The 21,508-nt window shown below is 42.8% G+C and overlaps 1 protein-coding gene across 4 annotated transcripts in view; it reads left to right on the top strand.

Moving 5' to 3' along the window:
• LOC115113350 (DNA nucleotidylexotransferase) overlaps positions 1–21,508 on the top strand; it is a 143,542-nt gene that overhangs the window by 62,307 nt on the left and 59,727 nt on the right. For all 4 annotated transcript variants that reach the window (XM_065012862.1, XM_029640891.2, XM_029640890.2 and 1 more), the window contains one exon: positions 9,628–9,730. In XM_065012862.1, the coding sequence (XP_064868934.1) occupies positions 9,628–9,730 (103 nt within the window). The remainder of the gene's footprint in view (positions 1–9,627; positions 9,731–21,508) is intronic.

Genomic DNA, 21,508 nt, shown 5'->3' with positions numbered 1-21,508 from the left:
CAACATCTTGTTTAGCCAGCATTGTGTCAAGTCACGCTGACCGTGGTGGGTGCAGAAAGTAGCCCATCACTTTTTCCAATTGATCTGTCGATAGCGGCTGCTAAATTCGGGGCATCAATGTTGTTGAGAAACGGCGCGGTAGAAAGGACTGTCAACACATACTGAACACCTCATGTTATAGACAGAAGCATGCTACATGGCAGACTAATCCAAACTCATCTCCCGGCATGTCCTGCCCATCCATTATCTCAGCCAGTCATGGCTAGCGGGAAGGTTCCTGTCTTTTTCCGTGGCTAAACCTACTAGGCTCGTAATTTAACAATTTTATTTATATTTATGGAGTAACAAGTTTGTTATTAAGGCACATGAAAGTTCATATGTTCCAGAAGACGTTTCAAATGCCACTCCTGTGAAGTAGTGACGTGCGACATAGGCCTAGTTTCCTGAAACAAGTCACAAATGTGTGCATTAGGTAGAGGTAAAGAAACACATGCGCAGAACATAATACTGGGACTTCCAGGGGGCAGGAGGGGGTGGAACGGGGCGGTTACCTTTGGAAACGCAGCCTCTGTCTCAGCCTCTGTCGAAAAGAGCCTCTGTCTCCACCTAGCATAGAGAATAATCATTTGCCATTCAAAGTTTCTGAGGTCCTGCATTCCTGCACAATCTATAGCCCATAGCCTTGATGACACTTCAGTTGGAGAAGTTTGTGAGGATTTGTTGGCGTTAGTGATTTGATGCTTGTGACATTCACCTTTATGGAGAGGACAGCTGTCGAAGGAGGGTAACAAGGAAGATTAAAAAGAGATACAGAAAAGCTGTCTGCCACTTCAGAGTGTGAAAATACTGAGGTGTCAATAAGGTGCTGTTTTTATTTGCAGTGATGTTATCACAGATCCCAGTCATGACATTTCTTTTTTGTCAATGACTTTTTCACTTAAAAAATGCATTAGCTCAACTTGCTCCATTGAACTGCAACTTTCTCTGTATTGTGGAATCGTATAGGAAGCATTTGAATTATTTATAGTGTTTGTAGAGTTCTCTCTGGCATCCTAAGAATGTTTTTGAGGATAAGTCATCACTTAAATCCTTTGCCAATTTTGTGATACATTTTGGGAAATATTGCTAGATGCAAGTATGCCTATCCTTAAGGATACTGACAGCGTGTGGACTCACCCACTACAGTATGTTCAGGTGTAGATCATCTTAGCCAACAAAACTGTTCCCCAAGATCCTCAAGAATATAGGAGCTGTTAATGAAAACACATTAAAGAATCAGGAAAGTATTATTATTTTCTAGCTGCCATACCGTAGCTAACTTATTCAAATGTGTTTTTTAATAAGACTCTAAGCACAGCCAAACAACCGACAAATCTATTATTCATCCGTGTCGCCCCTGTCATTTACTTGTAAATATCCATTTATATTTTATATGTTCTGCACGGAAGTTATCAATAATATTACAGTTTTTCCTAATGTAATAGTGTTATAAGCTGTATGTACAGTAACTACAGATCAAGTATACAGCCCACAGTAGTAGATGTAGTTGTCTCAGAAACTGTTGTTGCTTAGGCCGGATAACTTGAACACAGCCATGGTGTCACGGCTGATGAAAGGAGAGGACCAGGGTGCAGCGTGGGGAGCGTACATGATCTTTTATTTAAGAAGGACGCCGACAAAACAATAAACAATACAAAACCAAACCGTGAAGCTCAACGGCAAAGTGCCATAAAGAAAGTCAACCTCCCACAAACACAGGTGGGAAAAAGGGTACCTAAGTATGGTTCCCAATCAGAGACAACGATAGACAGCTGTCCCTGATTGAGAACCATACCCGGCCAAACACAAAGAAATAGAAAACATAGAACACAAAACATAGAATGCCCACCCCAACTCAAGCCCCGACCAAACCAAAATAGAGACATAAAAAGGATCTCTAAGGTCAGGGCGTGACACATGGTTTATGGGTACAGCCTTTAAAACATCCATCAGTCTTTCTATTCAAGAAGTTGTATAAGCACACTTTTAGAGCCGTCTGATTGAGTTGGAGTAGATGCTTAAACTATAGCTAAATAAGAATACAGTGTTTTCAGGGCATACCATTAGAGATACAAAAAATCTCTTTGAGACTCAATGAAATGCTGTCATTTCTTTTTCCGTTAACCAGGGCCTTTAAAACCAGGGTTGATTCAGAAGTATCTGCCGACTGTAGACGAAAGAAACCCTCTAAACTGATGCCATGACTCAGTGACTGTACTGTAAAAGCTGCCTCTCCTTGGTAATGGAGCTTTCATCCCATTTTAGCAACCTGGACTCAGGGGTAGACGTAACATAGTAAATAGAAATCCATCTCTCTCCATTCAGTATGATATTTTACGTTTCATATGGTATGTATTAATTTGTGGATGTCCATCATCCATTTCGTATGATATGTTACAAATTACAATTTGTTATGGCTAACCTTTGGCTAGGTGTTATGGTTAGGTTTATGGTTATGTAGTGAGATAATATTTGATATCAATGCATTTATTATAGATAACGCTATGCAATGAATATGATCAAAGTCTTTTCAACTGAATATCTGACTCCATTTATCATTATAGAAAAACCATGTGCAATCAAGTATTATGCGTTTAGCTGACTAAGATCAAGGAATATTCATAAGAAGCAAATATCAAAGCAAATATTATTTATTCACTTTGTAAAATGTATTAAATCACATACAAGGCATAACGCTTAAGATACGAAGAATGAACAAGCATTAACAAGAGTTTCCAGGCAAAGCAGGAACAACAAGATGCCTAGAAGCCTAGGAAATGAGAAAAATATTATCCAACCTTTTTTCAATGGACAATATACAGGATAAGAGAACCACAGACCTTCATTTAATTTTTAACTTCTGAAAACCAACCACTATTTATCAATCAAATGATACAAAGTTTACAGTAACCTGATCATCCAGGCCCAATCTCTACAGGATGTCATAGGCTTATGTGAGGGAGACCAATGTAAATAAGAAAAAATGCCTGAGAGGACAATCAATCCCTTTGCATGAAGTAATTTAAAATTTACCCTGTACAGATTCAAGTTACCACAGAGATCCTACATCCATATAGATGGCATCAGCCAGGCCGACGTGATTCCCTTTTATCGTTGAGCCGAAGCAAAGAAATTCATCCCAGGACTCAGCTGCTTTCCATAGTGTCAGTGATTAGATCAAATGCTAGAAAAATACTTAATAGCAATAGGTTGAGTCAGAAAAAGTCCAAATCTGAAATCAAAGTAATCTTTGTCATGTAAGGGAAAATAGTCAATCATCATTATAACAACAAGCGAACAAATGTAAACATAGGACACTCCTATCAAATATCTTAGACCATCCCGTGGCTAGCAGAGGGGTGGGACAAAACTCATAACTCACACATATCTTCACATATCCAATGGACTTGGCCATATGAACAATACGCATAGGAATAAAAATCACACTCAACTGATTACCACACAACAATAAAAGGGTTGAATGTTATAAACATATGTTTGAGACTACATTGTCTCAGCCTACCCGGCTATGTTAGAATTACAGTTAGACAGAGCGTCTGAGCTCCAGGCAAGTGCATTTTGAGTTTGAAACATTGGGGTGAGTCTGCACCATTTCTCAAACAAGTCAGGATATTTATTCCCCGCTCACACCACGCATTGAGAGGATGTTTATACATTGTAATCACAAATGTTTAAACCTGTCCTATGCGCAACCAAGACAACCACAGCATAATAAACACCCAGGTTTCCAAAAAAAACACTGCGGTTTGTCCAATGATCACGTTGTCATTTAAAACGTGCTGTTCATGCTAACAAGGAATGGTTCATGAATTACAGTGACTTCACACCTTTTGACTTTACCAACATTTTGTTGAGTTACAGCCTGAATTTAAAATGGATTGAATAGAGATTTTTGGGCACTGGCCTACACACTATAATGTAAGCTAACGCACGTTTGTACATCGTGCTGTTCCGTACAGTTCACCTTATTTTAGCGCCCCAAAAACATAATACTTCCAGGTCAACTGTAATATGAATACCATTGTAAAGCACAATTTCTCCCCTTTCCAGCAAAATCAATGACGAGACCTTCATGCTGCACGTCTCTGCATGATTGAAGGCAATGGAGCTACATCTGCTCTTTTTAAAAATGGCTGGTTGGAAAGAGAAAGCTACTGCATCATAGTGAAAGGGGGAGATAGTGTGGTGAAATGGCTTTTTTCACCCGAATTTGCCAACTTATCACCCCAAATGTAAATGAAACATTCTAAAGAGTTTATATAATGTCTCATTTACATACCTATTAGAAAGTTTGTGTAGGGTTTTTAGGGCGGCGCTAAATTTATCTTCACAATTAAACTGTGGCAGTCACGGTTTTTGAGAGTCATGATGGCTCGCAGTGATAACCCGAATAATTAACAATTGATTAAATTAACTATTGATGAACTCACAAGTAATTTACACTCACCATTGATAATTTATTGTTTTTAATCTGCGAGAGAAGCGCTACACCTGCTGGAAAGAGGCTGTACGGCACAGAATTAGTTGAATAATGCGTGCTGTACGTTACGGGACACGCCACACTTTAACGTGCAGCGTCAGTTCAACTTTCAACTTTTCTCCAATACTATTGGTCCATTACCATGTCAATCAACGCTGAATCGAAACTTAGTTCACACCCTGGATATTGATGCCAACACAGTCGCTACAGTCCCATTCGTTTTCATTGTAGCCTCATTTGAATGCTACGGTTGCGCAAATGTGTACGGATTGGGATTAGCTACCATTAGCCCATAATGTCAAAGTGGAATTATGTTTTTAGATTAGATTTTGTTTTACAAATTCCCTAAAAAATGAATAAATGAAATGTCTTGAGTCACTAAGTATTCAATCCCTTTGTTATGGCACACCTAAATAACTTCAGGAGTAAAAATGTGCTTAACAAGTCACATAATAAGTTGCATGGACTCACTCTGTGTGCAATAAACATGATTTTATTATTTTAAGTTACTAATTACACTGGTGTATCAATACACCCAGTCAATACAAAGATACAACTGTTCTTCCTAACTCAGTTGCCAGAGAGGAAATAATCTGCTCAGGGAATTCACCATGAGGCCAAAATGACTTTAAAACAGTTGCATGTTAATGGCTGTGATAGAATAAAACTGAGGATAGATCAACAACATTGTAGTTACTCCAATACTGGCTATGGCGCCTCAAGATGGACAAACAGTACTATTGTCACTTTTTTTCTTGCGTTAGGAATGAGACCAATGTAAATAAAACATTATTCATAAGATGAAAAAAAAAACCTTTGCATAGAGTAATTTATTAATTATTAGTAATCTATTAATTATTAATAGTCATTTTAATAAGTTACCACAGAGCTCATACATCCATATACCCTGAGCATACAAAACATTAGGGACACCCCTTATTGATGTCACTTGTTAAATCCACTTCAATCAGTGTAGATGAAGAGGAGGAGATGGGTTAAAGAAGGATTTTCAAGCTTAGATACAATTGAGACAATGGGCAAGACACAATATTTAAGTGCCTTTGAAAGGGTAGTAGGTTCCAGGCGCACTGCGTTGTGTCAAAAACTGCTAACACTGTTGTGTTTTCAAAACTCAGTTTCCCGTGTGTATCAAGAATGGTCCACTTCCCAAAGGACTTCCAGCCAACTTAGCACAACTGTGGGAAGCATTGGAGTTAACATGGGCCAGCATCCCTGTGGAACACTTTCGACACCTTGTAGAGTTCATACCCCAACGAATTGAGGATGTTCTGAGGACAAAAGGGGGAGTCAACTCAATATTAGGGAAGGGAAAGGGGATACGTAGTCAGTTGTACAACTGAATGTATTCAACTGAAATGTGTCTTCCGCATTTAACCCAACCCTTCTGAGGAAGGTGTTCCTAATATTTGGTATACTCAGTATAGATGGCATCCATGCATGTGGGGGTCTGGGAGAGGAAGCGTGTCCATCTGATGAATGGGCATGTGCCTGAACTAAATGCTACACATTAATTGTAGTCTCACCCATTCATTTCTAATGACCGGTCATTTTTGACCGGGAACACCACAGGTGTACAAAAGTGAAATAAAACACCCCGAATTTAATGAAAATCATCCAAGTGTATTTTGTGTGTTCAGATGCCTGGAACCTTATGACAATCATATTAAATGAACTACATGTTTCAGAGAGAAAACTTGTAAATCGGTCCAATTCGAACGGAACACAGCAGGAGGGTTAATCGAAATGACTGATTGCCTCTTATTTGCTTGTGTGACGGATGTGAAACGGCTAGCTTGTCGTGCTAAATAGAGTTTGAATCGGTGACGTCACTTGCTCTGAGACCTTGAAGTAGTAGTTCCCCTTGCTCTGCAAGGGCCGCGGCTTTTGTGGAGCGATGGGTAACAATGCTTCGTGGGTGACTGTTGTTGATGTGTGCAGAGGGTCCCTGGTTCGTGCCCGGGTATGGGCGAGGGGACGGTCTAAAGTTATACTGTTACATTGATGCTGTTGATCCGGATCACTGGTTGCTGTGGAAAAGGAGGAGGTCAAAAGGGGGGTGAGTGTAACGGATGTGAAATGGCTAGCTAGTTAGCGGTGTTCGCGCAAAAATAGCGTTTCAATTGGTGACGTCACTTGCTCTGAGACCTTGAAGTAGTAGTTCCCCTTGCTCTGCAAGGGCCGCGGCTTTTGTGGAGCGATGGGTAATGATGCTTCGTGGGTGACTGTTGTTGATGTGTGCAGAGGGTCCCCGGTTTGCGCCCGGGTCTGGGTGAGGGGACGGTCTAAAGTTCTACTGTTACACTTGTCGTCTCCTAATGCCATGGTTTGTACCTGTCAGCATATGCGCTACTGGTGTTGAAGTCAGGTGCAGGAGGGCAGAGAGTTGTCATAAGACACACACTTTATTCGGCAGAAGCAAACAACAGACGGACGCAACAGTGTCCAACAAACCTCCAGCCAAAGGCAAAAGTGCAAAGTGTGACAAAGTCACAAATAAGCAATTTTTTTAAACAATTAAACATACGCCGGGTTGCCTGGTGCGTCAATACAAAACACGTAACAAAACAATCCCACACAAAGAGAAATATATATATGCAGTTGATTAGCGAATGTAAACCGGAGAACAAGACAAAAAAAATGGAACAATGAAAAATGGAGAGGTGATGGCTAGAAGGCCAGTGACTTTGACCTCTGAACGTCGTTCGAACAAGGAGGGGAGCCGACTTCGGCGGAAGTCCTGACAGTACAGTTTGTGGGCACCGTTTGTCACCGTTATAGTGCAATTAATGTATTGTTTAGTGTTGTGTTGTGTAGTGGCTTTGCTGGCATGCATTCCACTTTTTTTTTTGACCCACAAAGATTTACATGCTAAAATCATCACATGGTATGACACTACAAGCTTGGCACACCTGTATTTGGGGAGTTTCTCCCATTCTTCTCTGCAGATCCTCTCCAAGCTCTGTCAGGTTGGATGGGGAACGTAGCTATTATTTTCAGGTCTCTCCAGAGATGTTTGATCGAGTTCAAGTCCGGGCTTTGGCTGGGCCACTCAAGGACATTCAGAGACTTGCCCCGAAACCACTCCTGCATTGACTTGTCTGTGTGCTTAGGGTCATTGTCCTGTTGGAAGGTGAATCTATGCCCCAGTTTGAGGTCCTGAGCGCTCTGGAGCAGGTATTCACTCGCTGTACTTTGCTCCATTCATCTTTGCCTCGACCCTGACTAGTCTCCCAGTCCCTGCGTTTACTAGGTTAAGATGAGACCAGACTGAAATTGGCTTCTGGAGCACACACTTCGATAAATCCTTGGTGTTTGAGATTTGATTGGAGGCAAACTGAATTTATGCTGATGATTTTCCCCCGGCCTCCAGTTTTGCTATTCATGACACACACTTACGTGGTGCAATCAAGTGCATTTTGCTAACACAGCAGAGGTTAGCTCAGAGATTTACTTAACCACACTGCCTTGGTATTAGGTAGAAGTGTGTTGTGGCATATTTTCATGAAAGTAGTGTCCATTCATTAGATGTGGGTGTATCCAAAAAGGTTACAAATCTTTACTAGCTCTCTCACCTCACAGCTTCTGTCTCTCATTGAATCAGAATGTGGAACTCAGAATGATCGGCCTCAGTCCTTAGTAATTCACATCAAATTACTCCAACTTTACAATTTGGCACATGATGTCTTAGTTCTACATCAAAATTTTGCTTAATGGTTAGATGGAAGTGCTTTTCAATCAACCTGAGCAACAGATTGTCCGTAATTGTGTAATTGTGCATCAGACTGGCCATAGTACTTTCAAAGCGTAAAATGCCCCGGATCTATCACAATAAAGCAATGACCTTATCTTCAGTCAGACTAAACATGTGAGCCAGGTACTGTCTATGTCTGCGAGGTAGACCTCCCTGCTGTGCTACAACTGAGCTGGAGAGGCATTAGCATGCCTTGTTGAGCTCTAAGCAGCTGTTGTCTCATTCCTTGCCCACTGAATTAGACACAATGACCTTTTGCTGCAGACCTCTCCCCCTCAGACAGTCTGTTTGTCCTCTCCTTTTTCTTTCTTTGACGCCCTGCTGCTCTGTTACTCCCATCATTCCGATGGCGGCGATGTGGACGAGATCAAACGGTGCTTTAAGACACCGGCCTGATTTCTTGCTGTTTTGACGCGTTAACCGTAAGATTGGCGCTTAAGACTGTATGACTGTGGGTGCCTGTCGATCAAAGAGGGGCGATCAGGAATTGAAAGAAACGTGTGGTTTGCCGCAGTGCCCTGGGATGACACCAACAGGGTTACCTAGAGCCACCCAGGCCCAGGTTCTGAGGGGCCATGCTGCTCCTCTATAAACTACCTGCAGGATGACAATCAGGCATAACTTCGCTATAGGTCTTTGAGGGCCAACTCCCAACAGTCACAGGCAGTGCTTAGGTTATTTGTATCAGTGTACACTTTGTGCAACTCACTGTTGATGCCATCTGAGCCAGAGACTAGTAGAGCTGGTGGGTTTCCATGATTTAATACACTTTTTTGATCATCCTCTCAGGGCAGCTGGTTCCAATTAGATTCATAGCAGAAAAATAGAGACCTCCAGATCTCTTATTTGACAGGTTGGTTAAATAAGGTCTTCGGGCCTTTAGGTCTAGAAACAGGTTTTTGAGGTTGTCCTATTAGGAATCAGTACACTTTCCCTCCACTCATCTGGCTATCTGTTCACTGCTCACATTTCTGCTGACGTTGAGAGACTACATATTGTGTGAGCAGCCATGCTCAGTACGAGTGTTCTTTATTACAGTAATCCAAGTAGAAAGTTATGATTCTCATAAAAGGGAAGGCTCTGCTGACAGCTGAGACAACAAAAATGAGCTTTTGAACTTAATGACGCAGGACAAATTGCTTGTTTGAACAACAGAAAAAGTCAATCCAGTAATATACTCCTTTCCCCCAATGGCCAGGCCACAGGCCATCTTACTGTGCAACAGTTATCCAGTGTGACTAAAGATCTTCTCATTTAATTATGTATTGCTTGCTTTGACTGGTGACAATGGTCTCAAGTCACTTTCTGTCCCCAGGGGGAAAGAGTATGGGCATGATGTGGACTTCCTCTTGACTATGCCTGAGATGGGGAAAGAAGAGGGGCTACTGCTTCATGTGATTGACAGACTGAAGGACCAGGTAAATGAATGTATTATTGCATATACAGTAGACAAAGCTCAATGACTATGATTGAACAGTATAGCAGTTATACAGGATATACAGTAAAAAAACATATCAGTCCCCTCAGAAGGTTCCAGGGTGATTAGTTACCCTTTACCAAGATTAATAGTAGAAAAGCACAGCACTAAGTGATGTTTGGATTGTGGCAACATCAAGTGGAGTATCACTTCAGTAAAGATTGGAGGGTGCAGTTTTGGTGAAGGTTTGTTTTATTATAAACGTAAATTCTACTTAATTGCATTCTTTCAAACAAAAAGTTGAAAAGAGAGTAAAACCCTTGATTAGCAGCTTAGTCAGTGCTGACAACGAACAACTAGTTTGTCTCCTCAAGGTATGGATCTTGTGACTCCTCCCACATCTGTCCTAGGGCACATACACTACCGCAAAGACTGAGTACAATGTGCCTAACTGTAATGAACATGAGGGGAGACAGAGAGCTGGTTTCAAGCGCAGGGCACAGCAAGTGTTTATTGCAAAGGACCACAGGAGGAGGCAGGTAGCTGGGTCCAGGGCCAGGCAGAAAGTCATACACAGGGGTTCAAAAGGGACAACAGTACAGGCAGGTAAAGGCAAGATCGGGCAATAGGTAGCTAACAGGAAATCCGATAAAATACAGGCAGGGAATATGCAAAAGGCGTCATTAGTGAGTCAGGCAAAAACTATCATACACGGGAGGAGTAAATCACGGGAAACCCAGCACTACAAAAGACGTGTCACAAAACAAACAATACCTCACAGGGATGGGGTGCAAAGAACTGAACTAAATAGTGTGATAATGACTTACAGGTGTGTGAACAGGTGATTAGAATTCAGGTGATTGGGATCTGGACAGTGAGCTGCGTTCAGGGGATCTAGGTGTTTGAGTGTGTGAGCTGGAAAGTGGGCTGGAAAGTGAGCTGTGTTCAGGGGATCTATGTGTTTGAGGCTGTGAGTTTCCACCCCTCAGAAAGAAATGCGTTGAAACAAAACAGAGAAAGAATTGAGAAAGAATGTTCTCAGAATGCAGTAGAGAAAAAACAAAGAAATGTTTGTAGAGTTGAGAGAGTAATATGAACAGAGAAAAAGAGGAGAGGGCTGAGGGGAATTGGGTTAGTGCCCTACAGTGTGGAGAGGGATAAAGTGATTGTAGGAGAGGATGATTACAGAGCCAAGTGCATATGAGTTGGCACATAAGGAGGCAATAATAAGATGGTCACACCAATATCGAGGGCCTCTGCCCAGGAAATGATTATTTAAATGTGGTTTATACAGTTAACCTGGCTTTGAGAGAGAGAGTCAGAGAGAGAACGAGGTAGAAAGAGATGGGGTGCGGGGGGACGTGTTCTTTGGTACCACCATGCTCCTCTCCTTTGAGACAGTTGATGGATTTCATGTTGGAGGGGCTGAAAAGAGAACAGTGTTTGATGAAGAGCAGGGCTGTGGTGTCTACTGTAGCTGCAGGCCTGTTTTTGTCATTTCTGCCTGGCTTTAAAAATCGTTCCCCTTTCCTTCCACCCCCACCCTCTACCCCCAGCCTTAACTTGCTTTCATGGGCCATTCTTTTGATAAAACCTCCAATGCTAACACACACACACACACACACACACACACACACACACACACACACACACACACACACACACACACACACACACACACACACACACACACACACACACACACACACACACACACACACACACACACACACACACACACACACACACACACACACACACACACACACACACTCACTCTGGTTATTGCTGGTTCCTCCCACCCTTTGGTGAGAGGAGGGGAGGATGGGAAGGAAGAAACTTCCCTAGATAGTGTCCCTGGCATGGGGGAGGAATATGTCCATAGGAAAGGGAGCACGGGAGACCGTGATAAAGTGGAGGTAGCAGAGGTTGACTCTAAGTCGTGTAACCTTGTCATCTTCAATCTAGTCACCTGGGGACCACATGTCGTCAACTCTTTGCCTATGCTGAATATCATGGCTGTTTTTTTCCCCTTTAACCCTGGGGGAGGTAAAAATCTATCTATCTGGAAATGTCCTTGTGAAAATGGGCTTCATCATTTCTTCTGATGGATATGAAAGCATAACTTGGGGGCACAAGCAAAGGTCAGCCAGACATTTCGATGGTAGACGGATGAGATGCAGCTATTTGCCCTGGTAATAGCAACGGAGAACGTGAGAGGGCGATGCCTCATCCACCATTCACCAATCATCTGCTCTAACTGTCCGGGTGGTAGTGGTAGATTCATTTCCATTGCAGTGCGCTATGTAGATCAAGTACTGATGTAATGATATTATATGATTATGGATATGTTGGCCATAGTACTTCCAAAGCAACAACAGTAGCCAGAGGGCACATGAATTAGATATGTTATGAGATTTGAGTCCCATAAACTGTAGACTGTGCAGTTAAGACGTGTGTAGAGACATTTTTGAGAGACAGTAATATTGGGGTTATTTAAAAGTCAAGGACAATTATTTGGTTTAATCAAGTCACACTCAAAACACACTAAAAGCACCCCAACCTCCAGTGGATTATGCACATAAAGTTATGGCATTTTATTTCCATGGCAAGTTCCAACGATCCAATCAAAGGAATTGCTCACATACACATGTTTAGCAGATGTTATTGTGGGTGTAGTGAAATGCTTGTGTTTCTAGCTTCAACATTAATATTTAACAATTAATGTATAACAATTTCACAACAATACACACAATATACACAAATCTAAAGTAACAAAATGGAATTAAGAATATATAAATATTGGCACAACCCAAGGGGGGACGCCAACCCAGACAGGAAGATCACATCAGTGACTCAACCCACTCAAGTGACGCTCCCCTCCTAGGGACGGCATGGAAGAGCACCAGCGTACGTGTAGGTATGTACGGCAGAACCTAATCGGAAAGATAGGTAGGAGCAAGCCCATGTAATGCTTTGTAGGTTAGCAGTAAAACCTTGAAATCAGCACGTGCCTTAACAGGAAGCCAGTGTAGAGAGGCTAGCACTGGAGTAATATGATCACATTTTTTGGGTTCTAGTCAAGATTCTAGCAGCCTTGTTTAGCAAGAACTGAAGTTTATTTAGTGCTTTATCTGGGTAGCCGGAAAGTAGTGCATTGCAGTAGTCTAACCTAGAAGTGACAAAAGCATGGATTAAGTTTTCTGCATAATTTTTGGACAGAACGTTTCTGATTTTTGCAATGTTACGTAGATGGAAAAATGATGACAGATATATGTGCTATGGGGCGATAGTCATTCAGTTCAGTTACCTTTGTTTTCTTGGGTACAGGAACAATGGTGGACATCTTGAAGCATGTGGGGACAGCAAACTGGGAGAGGAAGAGATTGAATATGTATGTAAACATTTCAGCCATTTCTGAGGACACGGCTAGGGATGCCTTCTGGGCCAACAGCCTTGCGAGGGTTCACACGCATAAATGTGTTACTCACGTCGGCCATGGAGAATGAGAGCCCACAGTCCTTGATAGCTGGCTGCGTCGGTGGCACTGTGTTATCCTTAAAGCGGGTGAAAAGGGTGTTTAGTGTGATGTCGGTGTCCGCGATGTGGCTGGTTTTCCCTTTGTAGTCCATGATTGTCTGTAGACCCTGCCACATATGTCTTGTGTCTGAGCCGTTGAATTGCGACTCCACTTTGTCTCTGTACTGACGTTTGAGGGATAACTACCCTGTTTGTATTTGGCCATGTTCCCAGTCACCTTGCCATGGTTAAATGTGGTCGTTCATGCTTTCAGTTTTGTGCGAATGCTGCTATCTATCCACATTTTCTGGTTTGGGTATGTTTTAATAGTCATAGTGGGTACAACATCTTCTGTACAATTCCTGATAAAGTCAGTCACCGTATTCGTGTATTCGTCTATATTATTGTCAGTGACTACACGGAACATATCCCAGTCCGTGTGATCAAAACAATCTTGAAGCATGGATTCCGATTGGTCAGACCAGCTTTGAATAGGCCTTAACACAGGTACTTCCAGTTGGAGTTTCTGCCTATAGGAAGGGAGAAGCAAAATCATATTTGTCGAAGGGAGGGTGGTGGAGGGCCTTGTAGGCATTTTGAAAAGTTGAGTTGAGTAGCAGTGGTCCAATGTTTTTTCAGAGTGCGTGCTACAGTCAATGTGTTGGTAGAACTTCGGTAGCGTTTTCCACCGATTATCTTTGTTAAGTTCCCCGCCTACAGTAAATGCAGGCTCAGGATATGTGGTTTCCAGTTTGCATAGGGTCTAGTGTAGTTCTTTGAGGGACGTCGTGGTAAAGGCTTGATGGGGAATATACACAGCTGTGACTATAACAGAAGATAGTTCTCTTTGGAGGTAAAGCGGTCTGCATTTGATTGTGAGGTATTCTAAGTCGGGTGAACAAAAGGATTCTGTATCTTATCACAATCACACCATGAGTAGTTAATCATGAAACAGATTTCTATTCCTGTCTGTGCGATGAACTGAGAACCCAGTTTGCTGTATGGACTCAGACAGTATATCCCGAGAGAGCCATGTTTCTGTGAAACAGAGTATGTTACAATCCCTGATGTCTCTCTGGAAGGAGATCCTACCCTTGAACTCGTCAACTTATCCAGAGACTGAACATTAGTGAGTAATATACTAGGAAGTGGTGGGTGGTGTGCGTGCCTCCAGAGTCGGACTAGGAGTCCACTCCGAATACCTCTTCTCCGCCGGCGGTATTTTGGATCAGCCTCTGGAATCAGTTCAATTGCCAAACAAAGGATCCAATTTGGGAAAGTCGTATTCCTGGTCGTAATGCTGTTGAATTACCGCCACTGTAATATTCAAAAGTTATTTCCGGTTGTATGTAATAACACCGAAAGAATTCTGGGCTACCAATGTAAGAAATAGCATATAAAACAAAATACTGCAAAGCTGCTTTGGAGCTAGAAGCATGGCTGCCCTATCTGTCGGCGCCACTAAGGGCAATGCGATTGCCTATTACCATCTAGTAGGCTTGGGACGAGCTAGGGCATTGGGGATGGGGTTGAGAATGGCCTTAAACCAAACGCTACGGCTTCCAGCATTGCAGGTTCAATCCCAGTGCTAGGGATTTGTTTTGTTATTTTATTTTTCTGTTTGAACCCTATCCCGAACCTTTACCCTAACCAGTCAGAATTTTGCCTAAATGTACAATTCGGTTTCACTTTTGCCCAGTTTGACTGCAAAACATGACGTAATAAAAACAGCAAGACACTCCATATCTCTATTGCCTGCAGTTATCACAATTGTCTCCATTTGCTTTGGTTGTTGCGTTGTCTAAAAGAAAACTACAGCTGATTTTTGTTCTTTCACTGACATTGGATGAACACACACACACACACACACACACACACACACACACACACACACACACACACACACACACACACACACACACACACACACACACACACACACACAGTCTTGAATAACTGACCTTGTGGGGACACAATCCTATTTTCCCTAACCCCTAACCTTAACCTAAACCCAAAAACCTAACCTTAACCCTAAACCTAACCCTAGCACCTAACCCTAAATCTAATTCTAACCCTAAAACCCTAACCCTAACCTTAACCTTAAACCCCTTAGAAATAGCATTTGACCTTGTAGGACTAACAAAATGTCCCCAGTTGGTCAAATCTGTGTTTGTTTACTATTATTGGACTGCTGGTCCCCACAAGTAGAGTTAAACATGTCTACACAGTACACACAAACACACAGACAGAAGTTTCAAAATGCTCCACTTTAATTTCAGTAATCAGACCGGACTGTTCCGGCAAAGCTTTGAATCAAAGGAAAACACAGTTCAAACATAGCCTGCTAACACACACTAATCTGGGACATGAAGGGAGGGTTTGTGCTCTGATTCAGAGAAAATTTGACATTAGATCACAGCGGCCCGTGTCCCTGTCACCGCTTTGACCGCCGCTCCCTTTGTCCTCTGGGGCAGGTGGCCATGGAGGCAGCTTGCTTGTCCTCTGGGGCAGGTGGCCATGGAGGCAGCTTGCTTGTCCTCTGGGGCAGGTGGCCATGGAGGCAGCCTGCTTGTCCTCTGGGGCAGGTGGCCATGGAGGCAGCCTGCTTGTCGTCTGGGGCAGGTGGCCATGGAGGCAGCCTGCTTGTCCTCTGGGGCAGGTGGCCATGGAGGCAGCCTGCTTGTCCTCTGGGGCAGGTGGCCATGGTGGCAGCCTGCTTGTCAGTTGTTTGTCACACACTTGAAAAGAACGAAACAAAATAAATAATGAAATAAGAATTTTATCAATTTGGCAAGCCACAGAATTCCATCACTTGCATTTGTGTTTTTTGTCTTAAAGGCAAAGCTTAACTTCAAAGATTAACTCCCTGCAACATGTCCGCCTCAGTAATTCCCTCTGTAAATAGTTCTGGTGAGATAAGCTTACGATGGGATGCTCTCTGACATTACCTGCTGCATTTTAGAAGATTACAGTGTGGCGTTGCGCTAAACAGCCATCCTAGACAGAAACTTTAAGGCGTCGCTTTTTTATGGTGGGTTTGTGTGCGTGGGGCCGTAGGCTTCATCAAAGGAAGGGCACTCATGTTTAGACACTTATGGTCTGTAAAACTGTCGCTAACTCATGAATTATTTCGCTCAAGGCATTGTCGTGCCTTTGGCTATGAATGATTAAGTGATATGACATGTTATTCTATAAAATCCTTTCTCCATAATTAATATTACCTGATTGAGCTTATCATGTAAATGTAATTAACTAGAGAGTCGGGGCACCACAAAATAATATATATAGAGCTGTTATCTTCCGAATAAACTCTTAAGGACCTAGTAATATTTTACATCAATAGCAGTCAATATTAATCGTTACCTTAATTCAGTCTCATCTGAAAGTTGTAAATTCTTGGTTATCTTCACGAACCCTGGCTAACAAGTTGAATCAGCAATACAAAATTGGGTTTAATTATTTATTTCCTAAATACCTAACTAATCACGCAGAATTACATAGACACAGAATGAATTATACCTTGATTACAAATTACGTCATTAAGGAAAACGTCCCTTGCGGGCGGAACAGATATGAAAACCGGTTACACAAAAGAAAAGGGGCTGGGTTTTAGTGAAAGAGTGGGAAGACTGAGGGACAAAGGGAGAAGCTGTGCTATTGTAAATACAGTATCTTATGCATTCTAAATTACCGCCCATTTGGAAAAGGAAAATGCAATAAATATTTACTCTGAGCTGCGCTTCGGTAGGTTGGTGGTAGATGGAAGGCCATGTTGCCAAACCGAGTCCTTTGTCCTTTGAAGAATGTCTCTGGTGGTCAATTGGATACGTTGTAGTAACGTCGTTGTGTGGTAGACGGGTTACTCTGTTCTTTCCTAGACCACGTTTGCAAATGCTGTTGCTAACTCAACGGCTAGGAGGTATCACTTCTGTAGCGAATAAGAGTTCAAAGTTCATACCATTCGCAACCAAAGCTCACGCTGAGGTTGGCTTAGTTCTGTAGTTGACATGTTAGTCCTTTTAACGCAGTGGCTGCAGACCTCACGTACTTGGAACAGGAGGTTACATTTTCGTCAAGGCTTTATATAGTGGAGCGAGAAGGGTGTGTCTGAAAAGTTTTATAACCCATGTCTCTTCACAGGGACATGATTGACTGATTGAGCAGAGCCCTAACCTTATGAAAACCCAAATCTCTCATTTGGAAGCTAAAATTACATTTAATCTCTCCACCAATAATTTTATATTCAAACATTTCAATTGAACAACAATCCCATGTGAATCCGATAACTCTGATGTTTAGACTTTCCACTGTAGAGTTTATATCATCCTATCATTGAGTAGAATTTCTCAGATGACAGCCGAACTGACATCATATTCAGTACCACCGCATATGTTCAATTGGTCGGATTACCAGAATATGGTTAATTTCCCCCCACCTTCTGATGTTCCCAGAATCTGTTAACTAAGGGGTTTTCAAATTTCAGATCAGTAGGGTAGAGAGAGGAAAAAGGGGGGAAGAGGTATTTATGACTGTCATAAACCTACCCCCAGGCCAACGTCATGACAGCATCCTTAGTGATTCAAGGGTAGAAAATAAATGCACAGAAATATCCAGCAGTATTTAAATAAGCGACCTAAATTAAAATATGTAGATTTTCTTCATCAACGACTTGTGATAGGAGATTGCCTAAAGGGTTTATCATAGTCCAGAATGTGTACACATATCTACAGCAGTGTTCTAGGGTATTGGCTTTCAAACTGTAACAAAATGGTGACTATCTTAACAATGGAACTCCAGTAGACTCTTTGGTATCATATGCACTTATATCAGTCTCATTAAGACTATAAAACTGGCAGAGTACAAGCTTAACCTTTATTAAAATAGTACAACGTAATACATTAACTGACATGACACTTTCACCTACAGTTGTCCCAACAGAGTTAACCCAAGGCCACGCCTCCAACAAGTCACACCTCCAGATCAGCTAATGGGCCAGTTGTCCCCGACAACCCCGAAATCCAACACAAAATCCTGAAACCTGGATAGGGGTCTTCAGAGGTGGAGTCATGGTTGTCGTCGAGGGGTGCAATCCTGACATCGAGATGGGAGCCTGCGACAGTGGCTCCCTCGTGACAGCGACGGAGTCCCATTCTGACCTTGCCCTTCAGGTGAGGAAACCGCTGTGCTGTCCAATGATCCAGGGCTGTGAGGAGGAGTAACCACCTCCCTGTCCTCTCTTTCCACTTTACGAGGTGTATGAGGTTGGTAAGGTGCCAGCCGATCTTGATGGAGGACCACAACTCATCCACTAGTCTGAAGCTGGATGCAGTACACCATGTCATTCCAGAACCCTGCATGGGCCTTCCCAGTGACTCATTTGTTTTAGGATCAGACCACGCTTGTGCCGGTACCACACTTTTTGGCCAGGCTGTAAAGGCTGACCTCAGCAGCAGGTGTTGTATGCCCACTTCTGCTTTACCCCTGCTTCCATCAAGCGATGCCGTGCAAAGTCATGGGCTGTGTCCAGGTGCTGATGAAGATGGTGGAGGTACTCCAAGCCTGAGGCTCCAGGAACAAGGACAAGTCCATTGGAGTGCGTAGTTCTCTGGCCACTTGGTAAAATAGTCCATGGCCACAAGTAGGTATCGATTGCCTGCCTCTGTCATTGGGAAAGGACCCAGGATGTCCACAGGGGCCCCCACCTGATATTACTGCAACGGGGCATGGGAGCGTCTGGTTGGTCCTTTATGGGCAGTGCAGGCGTCACAGGCACGCACGCACATACTGTTATGTGCCTTGGCGGCAGCCAGCCAGTAGAGTTTCCTTCAGAGTTGTTGGAGGGTCTTTGTGTACCAGAAGTGTTCTGACCCCACCGACCCATGGACAGCCCTGAAGGCATGGGCTCACATGGAACAAGGCACCAGCCGCTACCACACCACCAAGTTGTATGTTGGTTCCCTCCATTTTTTAAACATCACCCCATTGTGAATGGCAAGGTTGTCACACTGGGAGTAGTAGGCCTTGGCTTCAGGGCACACTGTTCAAGGCAGGCCACTGACCGGTTTCCAACCAACCCCAGGTAGTCGCCAACACCCGGTCACCTTCCTACTCCCTCTTCAGGTCCTGGTTATTCCAGCTCTCCAAGGGTGCTGAGCTCCTGTCTCCCATCTGAATTGCCGCCAATGTGGGCAGTGCTTGCAGTCATCCTCTTCACATGGCTGGTGAGATAGGAAATCTTCCTGGTCACATAGTTCAGCTGCCTGTAGTCTGTACAGAAGCACTATGAGCAGTCCTTCTTCTTGACAAGGACTACGGTGGGCCTCCCAAGGGCTGTTGGGTGGCTTGATGAACCCTGTCTCTGCCATCTTCCGGGTCTTCTGCTTTCTCTCTCTTTGCCAGTGGCAAGCGATGGAGTGCTGGACCAGACTGGTTCTCTGGCAGTCTTCATCTCATACTGCAAAGACATCCACAAACTCTGCAAACAGTGCTTCCAACACATGCCGCTGCTCAGGCTCCAGCCCTTCCGAACACCTCTACACTTGTTTCCGCACAGCGTAACTTCTTGGAACTACCCATCCCGGATCCGGGAGAATTGTCAGCAACTACACTAATTAGCATAGCGCAACGATCAAATAATCTTACTAGAAAATATTCATATTCATGAAATCACAAGTGAAATATAGCGAAACACAGCTTAGCCTTTTGTTAACCTCTTGCCTCTACTTGGGACGCTTGCGTCCCAACTAGAGCTCTGGAAATGCAAATGCGCTACGCTAAATGCTAATAGTATTAGTTAAAACTCAAAAGTTCATTAAAATACACATGCAGGGTATCAAATTAAAGCTACACTCGTTGTGAATCCAGGCAACAAGTCAGATTTTTAAAATGCTTTTCGGCGACAGCATGAGAAGCTATTATCTGATAGCATGCACCAATACACTACAACAGAAAAGCACAGCAGGGGACGTAAACAAAATAATTAGCATTTCGGCGTTACACAAACCGCACAATAAAATAGAAAACAGTCATTACCTTTCACCATCTTCTTTGTTGGCACTCCTAGATGTCCCATAAACACTATTGGGTCTTTATTTCGATTAAATCGGGCCATATAAAGCCAAGATATCGTTATATGTAGACTGTGTGATAAACGAAAAAACAGCGATTTCACAACGTAACGTCATTTTTTAAAATTCAAAAAGTAGACGATAAACTTTCACAAAACACTTCGAAATACGTTTGTAATGCTACTTTAGGTATTAGTAAACGTTAATAAGCGATAAAAATCATCCGTAGGCGATGTAGATATCATTAGCTGTCGTCTTGGAAAAAATTTCAGGAGAGAGCTCTTCCGGAATGATCTGGGCGGAGACCGGAGGTAAGCGGTGCCCCTCTTTCGGTTCAACCAAGAATCAAAGATGATTAAATTCACAAGATACTCGACAACATGGGGATGCTGTGGGAGTTGAATGCTCGGTCTTATCTAATTCGGCTCACTGTTAACAATTGCGGTAGTGGCGCAAGGATATTTATTTCCATTTTCTGTGATCAGGTTTTCCTGCGCTTTCCGATGTAACGCACGTTATGTAATAGCCACAGTCGTGATTTAACCAGTTTTAAAAACGTCCGAGGGTTTCCTATACACACATTCTAACCATATGAACGTACTATATTCCTGGCATGAGTAGCAGGGCGCTGAAATGTTGCGCGATTTTTAACAAAATGTTCAAAAAAGTAGAGGGTCGACTGAAGAGGTTAATCACCCTGTCGTCTCACATTTTGAAATTATGCTTTACAGCGATAGCAAGACAAGCGTTTGTGTAAGTTTATCGATAGCCTAGCATAGCATGTTGTCCAGCTGGCAGCAGGAAGCTTGGTCACAAAAATCAGAAAAGCAATCAAATGAACCGTTTACCTTTGATGATCTTCGGATGTTTTCACTGACGAGACTCCCAGTTAGACAGCAAATGTTCATTTTGTTCCATAAAGATTATTTTTATAACCAAAATACCTCCGTTTGTTTGTCACGTTATGTTCAGAAATCCACCGGAAATAGCGGTCTCGACATCGCCGAAAAAAATTCAAAATTATATCCATAATATCGACAAACATGGCAAACGTTTTTTTATAATCAATCCTCAAGGTGTTTTTCAAATATCTTTTAGATAATATATCAACCGGGACAGTTGGCTTTTCACTAGGACCGGGAGGAAAAATGGCTACCTCTCTTTTACGCAAGAATCACTCTGAGAGCCATCAG

This window comes from Oncorhynchus nerka, linkage group LG28 (assembly GCF_034236695.1).
Source record: "Oncorhynchus nerka isolate Pitt River linkage group LG28, Oner_Uvic_2.0, whole genome shotgun sequence".
Taxonomy (NCBI): domain Eukaryota; kingdom Metazoa; phylum Chordata; class Actinopteri; order Salmoniformes; family Salmonidae; genus Oncorhynchus; species Oncorhynchus nerka.
The sequence above is the reverse complement of the archived record's forward strand: the minus strand, read 5'-3'. Positions and strand labels throughout refer to the sequence as shown.